At 48.3% G+C, this 14925-nt stretch overlaps 3 protein-coding genes across 5 annotated transcripts in view; 1 reads left to right on the plus strand and 2 right to left on the minus strand.

Annotated features, from left to right (window-relative positions):
* LOC106660604 (hemicentin-1-like) overlaps positions 1 to 8892 on the plus strand; it is a 17168-nt gene extending 8276 nt beyond the window's left edge. The window contains exons 4-8 of one of the 2 annotated variants that reach the window (XM_014383666.2): positions 6321 to 6531; positions 6774 to 6854; positions 7252 to 7402; positions 7475 to 7623; positions 7732 to 8892. In XM_014383666.2, coding sequence (XP_014239152.1) covers positions 6321 to 6531; positions 6774 to 6854; positions 7252 to 7402; positions 7475 to 7623; positions 7732 to 7844 — 705 coding nt within the window. In that variant the 3' untranslated portion in view covers positions 7845 to 8892. The remainder of the gene's footprint in view (positions 1 to 6320; positions 6532 to 6773; positions 6855 to 7251; positions 7403 to 7474; positions 7624 to 7731) is intronic. The other variant, XM_014383667.2, reaches the window with a different exon arrangement.
* On the minus strand, positions 3466 to 4226 carry LOC111693526. The gene is made up of 2 exons (XM_023458260.1): positions 4150 to 4226; positions 3466 to 4045 (listed from the first exon to the last, which is right to left on the minus strand). The coding sequence occupies exons 1-2, from the start codon at positions 4162 to 4164 to the stop codon at positions 3554 to 3556; spliced, it is 507 nt and encodes a 168-aa protein (XP_023314028.1). The 5' UTR covers positions 4165 to 4226; the 3' UTR covers positions 3466 to 3553.
* Positions 8893 to 8980: 88 nt separating the features above from the next.
* On the minus strand, positions 8981 to 13892 carry LOC106660603. Of its 2 annotated transcripts, none has more exons than XM_014383665.2 (8): positions 13745 to 13892; positions 12440 to 12699; positions 11845 to 12041; positions 10316 to 10529; positions 10166 to 10216; positions 9560 to 9723; positions 9269 to 9425; positions 8981 to 9184 (listed from the first exon to the last, which is right to left on the minus strand). In XM_014383665.2, exons 2-8 carry the CDS (start codon positions 12567 to 12569, stop codon positions 9060 to 9062), a joined length of 1038 nt encoding a protein of 345 aa, XP_014239151.1. In that variant the 5' UTR covers positions 12570 to 12699; positions 13745 to 13892; the 3' UTR covers positions 8981 to 9059. The 2 variants fall into 2 exon arrangements, with proteins under 2 accessions (XP_014239151.1, XP_014239150.1); XM_014383664.2 differs by having other exon boundaries at positions 9539 to 9723.
* Between the last annotated feature and the right edge of the window lie 1033 nt (positions 13893 to 14925).

Genomic DNA, 14925 nt, shown 5'->3' on the forward strand with positions numbered 1-14925 from the left:
GTCCAGAAGGGACTTAGTGTTGCAAACCGAAGGTTCGCGTGGCCTCGGATAACGATTTTAGCCTTTTCTCGTGCCACGTCCACGAGGAGACGAGACACAAGAGGTCGGCTGAGGACCGGCGACTTGCGAGCGACGTGTATTTGTATGGAGGAGGAACACGTTCGACCCGGCGAAACGATTACTCGTTCATCGCCAGGTCGGCAGTGAATGTATTAGGTTTATTATTACTTATTTAGCGTAGCATGTTTGTAGGTGGATAGCAAGAATTGAGAGAGAGTAGTTTTATATAAAGAAAATAGAGAGTTTATTTAAGACATTATACGTAGACTTACATTTTCGTTGATTAGTTGTACAAGCGAACTGGATGGCGGCTTGGAAGTTGGGGCCGGACAGTGAGCTCTATACTATAAGTTGTTAAGAGCACTTCACTTTTACTCGCGGAGCGCGATTTTAGTGTACATCTGTACTGTTAGAATGCTGGAGCACGAATAGGCAGAGTCGACTGAAGCTTTTGGTGACTTAGTCGACGCTGGCTTTCGGCGGCTGAGATTTTTATTGCTCTTTGAGAGCTTTGATAGGCCCAATCTGTCGTATGACGACGTTGCGCCGAAGGTTTTGTCTCTCTGTCCTTTTCCAATTTCCAAGCCGACCATCGAATGTTCTCGAACATTGTACTTACAAGTGATGTTGTAATTATGTTTATTCAGTTGCAAATAATTGTTATTAATTGTTCTTTTTTAATTGGTTTGTTACATCATAGGGTAAATGTTATACTTAGCTGTTCGTTGCTATTTCGGTTGTCCCGCTGTTCCTCACGTTAACATTGGCTGTTTATTGTAACTTAAATTGTTTATGGCCTTATTGTTTATTGCGGGAGGCAGAGAGAGGTTTTATGAAAGAAAAGAGAGTCTGTAGAAATCGAGGTGTATCGGTCTCAATCTGAGGCTGATTCGGAGTGAATATTAGTTATTAAATAATTCGGGCGTTTTACATATCGGTTAGAAATATTTGCCATGTGTTTTCATATTCTCGAACGTTCGTTTTCTCGATCGTTCGATGTGGCCTTTTTCTTTGTCGAAAAATGTATCTGTTGAGTGTTTATGGCGGTCGTAAAAAAAGGCGTTAGATTTCTTACAGCTGGGCGCCGGGCCGTTCGGAAAGTCCCGAGTAGCTCGCGGAGCTGCATGTAAGACGGGCTGCCTACGGGCAGGCGTTTTGGAGGTTTTCGAAGTTTTGAATTTTGTGGCCTGTTTGTAGGCGACGTTACATAAGTTCGGCAAAATCGCCAAACTTAAAAAAAGTTCCGCGAAACCTAAATTTTTTTACGCGGGATATATCTTACATTCTCGGCCCTTCTCGGTTCCTTTGCTCGAAACAAAACTTTGGTCCGTTGTTAGGTGCTTTCGAGCAAGCTCACAATTAATTACAGCTGATTTGTAATTGCAAAACAATATTTTTCGTATTCGACTTGTTGGACTCGGGGAAACAAAATACGCGACCTCACAAACGAGAGCAAAAAATCGACTTTGTTACAATTAACCATATAGTAAAGGCTGCGCTGCTTCCTAAGATTTTTGAAACGAATTTTTCTCTCGTCGTTTTCGAGTGCGAATTGTTCTCTACACGTATATAGCGTCAGGATCGACGCCGGCACTATATATTCCGACTTTATAAATTGGCGACGCTTCCGATGAGAGATTTAATTACATCGAGAGCTGCGAGAGCTCGTTTTCGCGCGTCAAAAAATTGCGAGCTCGTGCGAGCGATTGTTGCGCGCGGCGGCAGCGATCGAATTACCTTTAATCGGGATGACATCGCGAGCGTCAAAAAGTATGTATACACGAGCGGCGGACGAATAAAAAGCGTTATATGCTATAGGAATTTTGGACGCGTGCGACTTTTGCCAAAGCGTCGAAATTCTCGCGCTCAATTTTCATTCGATATGCAGCAGCTTGAGCGCATTCAACGCGAACAAATAATCCGACAAGTTTTTCGAACTTTTAATAAATAGAATTAATTCTTTAATACTCGTTGATGGAGTGGAGGGTACGGCACAGCAGAGTGACGATATTGTCATTAACGCTGAGGGGTGAACGTGAAAGCAAACAAAAACAGAAAAGTTTATCGAGTTTGAATAATTATTTAAAATATAAAAAATGTATCAAGCATCGATTGGAAAGATCTACGATGTAAAGGTGACGACGCTGCTGTTGAGTTGCGTCATCTGGCTCCTAGATCAACGTATGTTCAACGTCGAGTTGCTCAATCGAGAAGCGGGGCACAGCAACACTCGAACAGGCCGATGCAGAAACGGGAGAGGCGCGAGTTCTGGGGATGTCTGCATCGGTCGCGGTCGGCGCCGCAGCGCCGGCACGCCTGAGGGTTGCATTCCTTGTAGGCCGGCGGTTTCTCATTGTGCTCGTGCTCCCCCGGGTAGTACGGGGCCGGCTCGTTGTGGTGGTTGGGGTTGTAGGGCGGCGGCGGGCCGACCGGCCTTCCGTCGTCCGAGTGACTCGGAGCTCGGGTCGGACGCTGTCTTCTCGTTGGCTTCGTGGCGTTTGCGCTCAAGATGCTCACGAGGCTAAGTATCGTTAATAGAATCCAAAACCGCATCTGAATAATGCAATAATTGTTCGATTATTTTTACTTTTTATTCCTTTGCAAATTATATTTTCGCTTATGGAGATCACTTACTTTGGCTATTCTAGGACGTATTCGGTTGTTCGAGCTTATCTGCAAGGAGCTTCCAAAACGATGTGCTAAATGGTAGCTGAAACTTTGAGCGAATGCCAAATTTTTTTAAATGTTGCAAGTGAGTAGTCGACAAGTTTGTAATAAAACATTGCTCGTGACTCGTGTCCAATCGTAAAATTTTCGTGTGAACTTATCGCACACGCCTGCAGTTAAAACTGCACGACATTTGACGTCTTCGTCATTGGACAAGTTTAACAGAGGACCTGGTCACCAATCAGAGTTCAATTAAAAACTCTTCGATTAATCTACATTATAGACCTTTTTTTCACTAAACGATTTTTCATTACTTTTTTGTAAAAGTCTACATTTATGAGAGAATCATCGAGGCAATAAAATAATTCGTATCAATCGCTCTTAAAAGTACCTCGCCCTTGCCAGCGAGGGTGGCAACGATTTTGATAAAGCTAAACTTTTTTGTATGGATAATTTTAAACCTTTGCATTGGGTTTCTTTGCTTGATATTTATATCAAAACTTCACATAATGCTTAAAACTTTTAGCTCATATCAAGCTAAAATAAATCGTAAAATAAATAGAGTGAAAACGATTGTGAAAAACTTTCAAGCCAAATAAGCCCCAAGAGAAAATAATCTTCAATTTGTTAATTCTTTGATAAGATTTTCTCTGACGGCTCGTGGGAAAGAAGAAGGAAAATAATGTATGGAAGAGAAGTAATCGTTGGCCGCTGATTGATTGAAAGTAAACCATCTCGTTGATTCGTCAATCCATTTAATTTATTGACATTTAATTTCTCGATACAATAATGAGTATAAAATAAGGACGCGGGAGAATGAATTATTCTAGTGGTGAGCGCGCAGAGCCACGAGCTCATTGCAGCAGGCCACAACGGCTGTGCAGGCGAGGACGAAACAGCCCGAAATGGCCAGTCGCTTGCAGAACTGGCGGCACTCGTGCAAGCAGACGCTCTCCGTGCAAGTCTGGTCGGAATCGGGAATGTCGACTCGAGTCTCGACCGGCGGCATGGGGTCGCGCATCGTGTACTTGGGCGGCTTCTCCGAGTTCTCGTTCTCGGCAGGGAAGTACGGCGACGGCTCGCCGAATTCCTCGTGGTTCGGAATGTACGGGGGCGGCGGGCCCTTGTTGTCCTCGGGCTTGATCAAGGCGTCGATCTCCGACACTTCGGTGCCGTTGTCCAGCTGGTACCTGTAGTAATCGCCCGTGGCGTTGACGCTGCTCTCGCGATCGTTGCTGAGGTCTTCTGGAAGCGATGCCGACTCGCTACCGATGATCAAGACCCCAACGATCCATAGCGAGCTCACAAAAGTCCACACCTGCGCTCATATGGTCAGAGCAATTTTTCAAGTGATCCCCGTTAGACCGAGGTTCGATACGAAAACTCGGTTCTTTTTTCGATATGTTATATAATTAGATATACCTTTGAGTTGTACATGTTGCCGGCGAATGTACGAGTTGCAACTTGCCTGAATTGCGACGCTGCTTGGCTCTCGAGAGGCAAATGCTCGTACTTGAATTTCAGCTGTTTATGCGCGTCGTGCAGCTAATGTACTGCGAAACTTGTGCAAGCAATAGAATGACGTCAGTCACGAATTCAGCCTAGAATTCCGACTAGATTCTTCGCTCGTGAGGCTCTTTTGACGAGTAAAGTTTTAGCCTCTTTTCGAAGCCTCGTCCGTATAATAATAATTTTGAATTTGTCGAAAAGAAAAAACAAAATGTCAAGCTCGATCAAAGAGATTTATTAAAGCGGGTCGCAATGTGGATAAATTAAAAACGGTTGGGATTAGGCATGAACTGGGGACAGCAGCACTCGGCGATAAGCGAGCAGAGGCCGTCGAGAGTGGGCCGCCGACAAAAAGCCTCGCAATCGGCGCAATCTTCCCGGCTACATCCCCGTGAGCTGGCGGCCTCGCTATCGGCGGTGGCGTTGGCCCTATGGCCGGGGTGCAAGTTGTTGTACTGCGACATCATGTAGGAGGGTGGCGGCTCGTAAATCTCGTTGTCTTGCGCCCAATAAGGTGGCGGATTGTTGTCTTGGCCGACGAGGTCGTAAGGCGGCGGTGGTCCGGCCCGTCTGCCGGGCTGTTGCGTTAGTACGTCCTCGTGATTTAGAAGCGGAATCTCGTTGCTCAATTGGTTGTTGTCTTGCGGCTGCGGTGGAGCCGCGTAGGAAAAGCTCAGCAAACAAAAGCAGCAAGCCACCTGTTATCGAGAAATTTATGCGATCAGTGCGACGTCGGCTCGTCCGTGCTCGAACGAGCGAGAGGCGTACCTTGAGGATCGCATCCATGATCGATCGAGCCGTGAGAGGGAGGCAGAATAGAGCTCGTAGTTACTCGAGAAAGTCGCGACGAGAGATCGTCCGAACGAGAGGCTTCGATGGCTAATGACGATGACTGCTCGCTCACGACGCGGCCAAAGCTCGCTCAAAGCCGATCGCGTAAAGTTCGGTCGAGAGAGCAGTTATCGTATATTCCGTCGTGGCCTGGCGGGCTAAGCTGTACACAGGCGAGCCACTAACGGGGGCATTCCGCAGGGGCAGCCCCACATGCATCACTTGCTTATCCCGCGCACGTCTTATCGCTTTCTCTCTCTCTCTCTCTCTCTCTCTTTCTCTCTCTCTCTACCTTTTCCACTGGCTATAGCTGCTACTGCCGCCAAAGACAATGCCGTACTTTATGCACGCCCTCGGCTATCTGAAAAAAAAAGAAAAACCTATATAGCCGCATCGCAGCGATCCGTTGCCTCGTTTTCTGCCTTTTCACCCGCTTACTTTCGCCAGAGCCAGAGAGAGAAAGAGAGCGTTAGCCATTGCGTACTGTGTACAGTGTACTGTGTACTGCACGGGCTGCACTCCAAATGACTGTGCAATCTCAGCCGAGCGAACTTTTTTCCGCAAGCTCGCGAACAATGGCTTCGTCGTCGTCGGATGGATGGATATGGAGGCGCGCGGCAGGCTCGTCGTCGTCGTCGTCGTTAGCCATATATACCAGGCGCGCCTCAGCTTTTATCCAAATGGCAAAGTCTCTCGCACAGAGAGAGCAAAGTTGCTGCGGCCGCCTCCGAGACAAATTTCGCAGCGGCAGCTACTGTACAAGCCAACACAAGGACTACTATAGGACGTATGGGAGGCTCCTTCGACGCCGACGCGCACGACTTTTTAAACGCACTTCGAGACTCGTCGCGAAGTTTGCCGCGAGCAAGCCGCGCGCGTCCAATCTAGGCAAATACAAAAAAGTAGCTGCGCGCTCCCATTGCCTGCCAGCGTCGCACTGTGCAAGAATTGCACCCGGCTGTACGAGAGCTCCATAGAGATAGCGCAACTACGGCCGGGGATGGAGCTTTTTCTGCCTTGGCTCTTTTTGTCTTTTCCGCGGCGTTTTTTCGCCTCTTTTGGCGGGCGCGCGTCGACAGATTTACGAGCTTCGGGATGGTTATTTATCGCGCCCGCGGCCTCTGCCTAATTCGACCGAGTTTTTTTCCCCCTCGCAGCTAGCTTATGAAATATAATGCAAATTACCGTGTAAATGGAATTATATACGTAATGCCCTCTGTGCGATTCACCTGCACACAATTAATTATGCATAGGTGTCGTGGATGCGGAAGCGAGACCTGCACATACTGACCTCGTCGATCTACACGTTCACGGGGGACGGCCGCTTCAGCGTGCTGCATCCCGAGACGACCGACGAGTGGCGACTGAGGATCGCCTACGTGCAGCCCCGGGACGCCGGCATCTACGAGTGCCAGATCAACACCGAGCCCAAGCTCATGCTGCCCTTCCTGCTGCGAGTAGAAGGTAACCCAGCTCCTATAACGATATACTCTTAAAGATATATAATAGCGTTTTCCGCACACGAGTTCCTTCGAGATATCCTATACGTAGACTTACCTCCCACCATCTACCAGCTGCATGCGGCATCTCTCTCTAGGCGACACATTATTATCGCGACTAGACCAAGTGTAGTCGATCGATATTTAGCCAGATATTGACTATTGTTTTTTATTAATTGCCTCTCGTATGTGTGTGTAATTTAACAGACAGAGCCCTTGTCCTTACTGCTACCACCACCACCATCACCATCACCACTATCTCACCAATTCACCGGACCTTCGGATCAGGTTAGACTCAACTCGAGCTCTCACGCTCGAATCGCTTCAGTAGCTCGTATACAGAGAATTGTACCTGCCGTAGTAGCCAATCGTTTTCTCTTTCTGCATGCCACTGCCGATTGCCGAATCCTCTTAGTCTCTCTCTCTCTCTCTCTCTCTCTCTCTTTCTGCGTTATTGCTTGCCTACGATTTCGATGTGCATCTTTGCAGCTTGATCGACGCGAATGAAGCGCATTTCATTTATATTAGCAGGAGCTAGTTTGCAGCTGACATTAGAAATATTTTTGTAAAAAGTATTGTGTGTTACTCGATGGAGGGGAATTAGTCGATATATAGCTGGCCAGCAGAGATCAACAAGAGTTATATAGTAACAATAAAGTCTGACCCTTTGAACGTCGTGTTGCAGCGGCGCAAGCGAAAATTCGCGAGCCCGAGGACGTTTACGTGAAGAAGGGCAGCACCATCAGCCTCACGTGCGTCGTCAACGTGCACAGCACGCCGCCCAGCAGCGTCTCCTGGCATCACGGCGCCTCCCTCGTAGACTTCGATAGTCCAAGGTATAACACGACTCGAAAACGAATCTCCCTTTGAATCGGTGAGTCATATACTCGGTCGATGCGGTGTTGCAGGGGCGGAATATCCTTGGAGACGGAGAAAACGGAGAGCGGCACCACGAGCAAACTTCTGGTTACGCAGGCCCGACTGAGCGACAGCGGCAACTACACCTGCATACCCAGCAACGCCAATCCTGCCAGCGTCACGGTTCACGTTCTCAATGGTCGGTTTATATCTTCGACTTTTCGAGTTTTTCCAGCCATACCCATCTAGCGCTACTCGTGTCGAGAGAACTCTAATCTCTTCGTCGCTTTTCTGTTCTCGACTCTAGGTGAGCATCCGGCGGCCATGCAGCACGGCGGAACTGCCATGAGCTCGGCTGCTCCCTTGATTTTGCTCTCGATGCTGACCAGCCTCGTCTTCAACAACGACTCGCTGAGCTGAGGGCCTTTGCTCTGAGCCCAAGAGCTCGACTTTCGGGGCCTATACATAATGTAATAGTCAAGTAAGCGCAAATCAAAATCACCAAGCCGAAGCAGTGACTACCAACCTGTACATATTACGTATAAATATATAGAAAAAAAAAAGATATTGGTAATCGTTGAAAATTAGCTGCCGCGACCGACTGTACATTCTACGCATGCGGCGTATATCGATCTGTTATACGAGCTCGGGCTGCTTCAGCAGTTGCCTCGTGCGCTCACAAGAACGAAGCTGCATCCTTTCCCGGAGACAGCTCGAGCTCCGCGCACGATCGCGCGTGATCCTGTAAATAAGAAAAGAACATTTCGTCTCGTGCAGCCAGCTAATGCAGTTGCAGCTCGGCCAAAGTCGAAGCCTCGTAACGTATGCGGCAGCCGTGCCTGCAGCGTCTTTAACGATCCACAGCGCATCCCGCAGCAAACCAATATACAAAATGACAATTTCGTTCGATAAATTTGTAAGATTCGTTAGTACTTGCGATGTATATAAAACATGTTGAAACTTATATCGTATAAATAAATATATGAAAACCAATTAAATAATTGCGCAATCGGGCGGGACTTTTTTTTCGTTGCGATCGGATACGATACCTGCCAAATTTATTCAGCAAAATGTTCCATTATACGTAACGAGTTGAGCGAGTTCATTGAAAGCTTTTAGAAATATTTTTACGAGCCGGACAAAGGAGACTTTGGGCGCTATCGCACGTGTACAGTTGACAAGCAGAACGCGAATAAATAACAGGAAAGTACTCGTAGGAAGCAAAGAAACTCAATACATCATCCTAGTTGATTTAATAAAATATATAATAAAGGGATCAAATGATGACACGATTCGTGTGTACGTACGATACAATGATTTATTAATAATAATGATATATGGAAGATGCAAAACGCACATTTTATTCGTTCGACAAGCCGGCGACGATATATCACACCCAGTAAAGTAAATTTTCATTTTTTGTACCAACAGAATACATCAATAAAAGTACATTGTTACAATGATATAATTCATACGTGTGTAATTAAACGTAAATTACCCTATTTTCCTCTTTATAAATCTTTGTGCTCCAACTGCAGATATAAACATAAAATTCTGTGTATTAAAATGATACGAGTAGCTATAACTAGAACGACGATACGTTATATATGTACAAAAGAAATAAACGGTCAGAAGCTAAAAGCCGAGAAGAGCAGCAAGGACGGCGGCAGCAGTGGCTAAGAATCGAGCCGAGATCGAAACGGAAGAGGCAGAAGCGGAGTAGCCGGCGGCATCCCTGAGCATGGCTTCCGTAAGCTCGCCTGCAAAAAGAAGCGTCCCGAGTTAGTTTCCCACGAGGATCGTCAAGGAAGACAATGCCAAATTAGGATCGCAATGTTCATTACCGTCTTGAACGTAGAGCAGTACCGAGTCGGCTTTGCCTTCGTTGGGTCGGCAGGTATACTTGCCGCTGTCCTGCTTGCCAAGATTCGCCAGTGTGGCTTCGCTGAGAGTCTGCGCCGTGTTGGCTACCGTCTCGACGTTTATGCCTCCTCGCTCGGACTAAAGTAACACAATACATACAAACGAGAGGGTAAGTAAATATATATAAAAGAGGCTCGTAAAGGCCATCGCCTTCTACAAACTACAATAGACATTGCAATTGGCATATATACTTTTGTAAGGCATGAATTAACCTGGAATGTGAGCAGTCTGTTGTCCTTGAGCCACTGGACGGCCTTGATGGGCCTCGTGAGGTAGGGCGAGGTGACGATGCACTTGAAGCTGATGGTCGATCCCGCGGCCAGTCTGAGCTCCCTCGGACCGAGGATGGCGGCGACCGGTGCGGTGCTCTCGAAACCTGCTCCACGCAAAACGGGAAAAGTAGCTTTGTAGCTTTTTTAATTTAGCCGCGAGATTTGTCTTAATATTGGATTATTCAAAGAGCCAAAGCCAAGACTCGACTGTTTTTTATTATTATTTCGTCTCTAGCTTTTCGCGCTTTCCAGTTCTCAGCTCTCTCTAGCTCTCTCTCTCTCTCTCTCTCTCTCTCTCTCTCTCTCTCTCTCTGTCTGTAGAGGCTCCAGAGGAACGAAGAATTAAGGCTAATCCCATTATACTCGAATTAAACTCGCGCGGGCGTAGCTACACAGTCAAATACATTATACGAGGCGGAAAGCGAGAGGATCTCTGCGGATCTCTCTCTCTCTCTCTCGACTGCGAATTCGTCATATTTACAGAAAGAAGATATTCTTGTGCGCCAAAGCTCGAATAGCTGATGCGGTGTATGCGTATATACTTACTTATCCTGCTTTGCTGAGACTGGGGCTCGCCTTCGTCTGGATTGTTAGGATCTGCAAAAACGATTATTATTATTATTATTATTATTATTATTATTATTATTAAAGACGAGATAAAACGATAATCGGATGTAATTTGTGTATAGCTGTGACCTTTGACGGCGAGCTGCACGGCGTACATGATTTTGGGCTCGCTGTTGACTTGGCACTCGTACCTGCCGGCGTCGGACTTGCGGACGCGATCGAGCTGCAGAGTCCAGGCGTCGCTGCCGTTCAGATGCTGCAGCTTGAAGCGCCGGTCCGAGATGTACATGACGCTGGCGAAGCTCAAGATGTGCAGGTCTCTGCTTCTCATCCAGGAGACTTGCTGCAAAAGAGAAAAAGAGTTTTAAGAATAAGACGGCACAAGAAGAAAGAAAAGAAGAAATTATGTCGATGGCTGAGCAAACACCCGTCGTTGGTACATAACACGCTGCAGCGAGTCTTAATCATTATATACTCGTCACCGGCTCGTTACACGCTGCGCATAATGTCATTGTGTTTTGAATAAAATTTGCAATTTATCATGCATAATGTATAATACGGCGTTGGGCTGGAGGTTGGCGCGCAGTGCAGCCGCTGCACTTGACATTAATTGAGTTTCGCAGCTCCTATAGGAGCCACCATGACGCGTAATTGCAGTGAAAACGCGCGCACGCCTACACATTGCGCTGCACAGTGCACACGGCCGTATAGTAGTGCGCGCGGGGGCGCCAAATGCAATGATCCAATTTTCAGCAGTGCGCGAGAGAGCGACAGAGTAACAATTTTCCTTCTTAAACATATATATTTTCCCCGGAGACTCGAACGAGCTGCACTTATCGAAAGGAGCGGCGCGCTGCCATGGCGCAGCATATACTTTTTCTCCCGACTCTTTTTTTGCACAGAGAGCTCCCTCGCTCGCTTTTTCACTGGCCAGCTTTACAGCGCGCGCAGTTGCGATTCGAACAGAGAGAGAGAGAGAGAGAGAGGCTATAAATCTTTCTTCTGGAAAAGTTTTTCCACTCGAGCCGCCCTAAAAGAGATGACCTGCAAAAGACTCGTATATAGTCGCTGCAATCTCGGTATTATTTTTATTCTTTGTTGCAGCTCTCGTGGATATTGCGCATCCGCGAGCGAGCTCGAGTTCATATATATATGTTGCGAAAATCGAGCGCTAGCCGACGACGACGACGACTACGAGCTCGACGCTTCGTTTCGATCCGCGACGGAACGTTAGCCAATTATCAGCTGCAGCGGGGCTTATTATAGATACAACTCATCGACGTCGAGCTCGTACTACTACACCGGCTTATATTGCGATCTGCTCTCTGCAAATAACTGCCACGATCCGTTTCAATCAACAGGCAGTTTCAATTAAATCGCGCGCTATCAAACGCATCGAATGACGCGGCTCAGCTCTGCGCACTTTCTCAAAAATAAGCTAATTTTCAGCCGACGAAAGAGGGAGGCAGCGGGCGGAATTTCAATTAAGAGCTGCCGCCGCGCTGAATTGCGGAATCTGCCCCTGGCGCGAGACGTGACTCTGGCACAAAAAAAAAAAGAAAAAAAAAAACGGCTGAGTCGGGGGAGGCAACTGCTGCTGCAGTCCATGGGCTATACGCCGGCCTCAGGTAGCTATATAAGTCGCATTATACACTTACGTATCTGTCGGCCAGATTGTGCACTCGGCAGGGCAAATAGACGGTCTGACCCTCGAACGCGGTGACGTTGGACGCCGTCTGCTCAAAGACCGGCAGTTGCTCCCTATTTTCATGGGCATTTTTGTTGCCGCCACCGCCAGCCTCGCCTGCACCGCTGCTGCTGCTGCTGATGCTTTTCGCTCGATCTTCCAGGGAAACTGTAAGCAATACATTATTACTCGTCTAGACGCGCGAGCTTATAGCGTGGCACTTTGAATTAGGCAACAATAGCTGCTGCGTGTGATTTATCAAGCCGCTGCGCAGAACACGAGGCAGTCGTGATTTCGAAATTTTCGAGTGGCCAGTTGGGCACGCGCCGCCGCCCATTGATACAACAATGACTCGATGACTCAATGACACAATGCGATGCTCCAGCTCGGCATGGGGTGTACATTATATATATTTTCGGATTTTCCGCTTAGAGCGCGCGACGCTCGTTTGCTCGTTTCTTGTAGTCGCAATTGTCTCCTGTCTTTTAGTGGATTTTGCGGTTCGACTTGAATGGCCGTGTTAAACGTATATAACATAGTCGGGATGAAATAAAAGAGGCCCTTACCGTAGTGAGGCTGGGCAGAAGCGACGACGACTAGGGAGCCAAGCAGCAGCACGAGTAGCGGCAGCAGCAGTAGAGAGCAACGATTGCAAATTGCGATCCTCCTGGTAATCGGGGTAATCGTAGTAGTCATCGTAGTGGCACGGACGATCAGGCGGCGCAGTTAGGCTCATTATCTGCCGAGTGGACGGCTTCGGCTGCATTGCCTTTTTCTTCGCTCGACGCCAGTGCAGTCCACCGCTACAGCGCTATATTAGCTCGACCTGTTACAACATTCCAATTTCATTGGAGCGCGCCGCGATCAATTGGCCAAAACAACATCGAGCGGCCGATTGAGCGAATTGCGTGAGCCAGAGCGGAGTATAAACTCGACGGAGATTCGTGTATGCGTGTACTACACTGCGGTCATTCCAAGACGCTCGTCGCGCGCGCGCTTAAACGCAGGAAACGCTTCTTCTTATAATTAACGCGTGTGCGGCGGATGTAAAGCGAGCGCAAAAAGATTTATCGCCGCACGAAAACGCGTCCTGGCCCGCATGTGGACAATCCGACAAATCGGATTTCTTGCTCGAGATATAGAAAGAGAGAGTTAGAGGAGTGAGATGGACAACGGGGATGTGAATGAGGAAAAAAAGGTGCGCAGGTAAATGGTGCCGCGATGTAATTGATGTACGCGGTTGAACCGCGTTCATTGGCGCGTCGAGCTCATCTCGAAACGAAACTGCATATAGTCAAGCGGCTGCAAGTTGGAAAAATGTCACGCTCTAGTCGTCAAAGCGCGCTCGATTGATTTATGCCAGCCGGCCGTCGACGAGTTGACTGAACGCGCGCCGCAGTAGATACAGAGAAAAAGCGAGAGCGAGAGCCCGCTGCAAATGCCAAACGATCTCCTACGCATACGTGCTGTACGTGTATTTGTATATTCCACATGCGAGCGTAGGAACAAAGTTATATGCGTATGCTACATCCGCGTGCGCGCGCGAGATATATAAATTTAGTTCAAATACACGCGCTGACAAAATTATATTAAAGCCGCCGAGCGCGTCGAGATGCGGGGGCGAGGAGAGCGCGAGCTTATTTTCGCAGTGTGCTCGCGACTCTTTCGCGGCCTTTTATACCGAACGATGTATAGGCTCGAGCCAACGACGCCCGGGGGTGTGATTATTTGTCCAAGACGTCGCGCTGTCGATCAAGCCCGCCGAGCTGCAAAATTACCTCGCTCTTCGCTCTTCGTTCGCATACACACATGCACATGCACCTGCACCCACACGAGTCATTGGTACAAAACAGCTAAACAGATATACGTACCGTAATGGCAGCTTCGAAGCGTCGACTAATATACCGGAATCGATACGAGTCCGCAATGGGCCAGCTCGCGCGAAACCGAAACTGCGCTCGCGATTCTTATTCTTGTTCTCGTGTGTATAATACGTAGGTATATATGCGGGCCCGATGCGCGTTCACGAGCGACTGAACAGCTCGACGGGCTTCTCACTTGTCGTTGCTCCTCGCCGCAGCGACTACTGTCCCGCTCTTCTCTCTTGCTCTTCGACACGCATGTGGCTGCTGCTGCAGCGTACATATTATACGGCACGCATCGCGAGCGATTACGAGTTGCGAGTTACGCTTACGGCGCTGCAGCAGCAGCTAGACCATAAATCCACGTTGTGCGAGCGCATGAAAGAGATGCAGCGGCGGCCGACAGCGAGTGGCGTTTTCGACGCCGACCAAAGACATGAAAGAGCCCGTGACGCGCGAGGGGCTGCACGTACAGCTACCAAATGCCCACCTTTTCCTACGCTACACGCCATAATGGTCCGACTGTAGTTTAACTAATATACTGCATGGCACGAGCCGGGCTGCGAGTCAGATCGCCTCTTCTTCGCCGATAATGTCTACCCCTGTGTTACGTTGTGGCTTTGATATATAATTTTATAGCTCGAGCTGTATAGCCCCGATCGAGCCAAGAGAATCGAGCTGCGTCCACAACATTTCAGCTCTAATCGGCCAATGCAATCTAAATCAAAGCTGAGCGCGCTCCAGAATAGACAGACCCTCATCCGCGTTGTTATCGCGCCTAATCAGCCCTATATATGCTCCATATAGGAGCATAGTCGGTCTGGAGCACCGGTGACTGACTACAAAGTAACTTGGAGTCGCCTCGTTGGCCTGCTCGAGACGGTAGACTCGTTTTTACGCCGAAGGACCATTGTACGTAAGAAAATAAAAACGAGCCTGGAAAGGCTCATAATATATACCGGAGTGCGTGCAAAGAGCTTTTACGCAGGCCAGAAAAGCTGAGAGCGGCTCGAGAGCGAGAAAAGGGAAGGAAGAGTTTAGCGGATGTGCCTTTGGCTGCGTACAGCGACTGCGACTCCGGAAACAATCCGACGAGTCGTCCGGTGCGCGCGAGGATGAGCCGACGAGAGCGTCGCAGGATCGCTGCTGCGACGAGGTAATAAAATATATCCCCAGTAATACGATATGAG

Source organism: Trichogramma pretiosum, unplaced genomic scaffold (genome assembly GCF_000599845.2).
Source record: "Trichogramma pretiosum strain Unisexual culture from Peru unplaced genomic scaffold, Tpre_2.0 scaffold51, whole genome shotgun sequence".
NCBI classification, from domain to species: domain Eukaryota; kingdom Metazoa; phylum Arthropoda; class Insecta; order Hymenoptera; family Trichogrammatidae; genus Trichogramma; species Trichogramma pretiosum.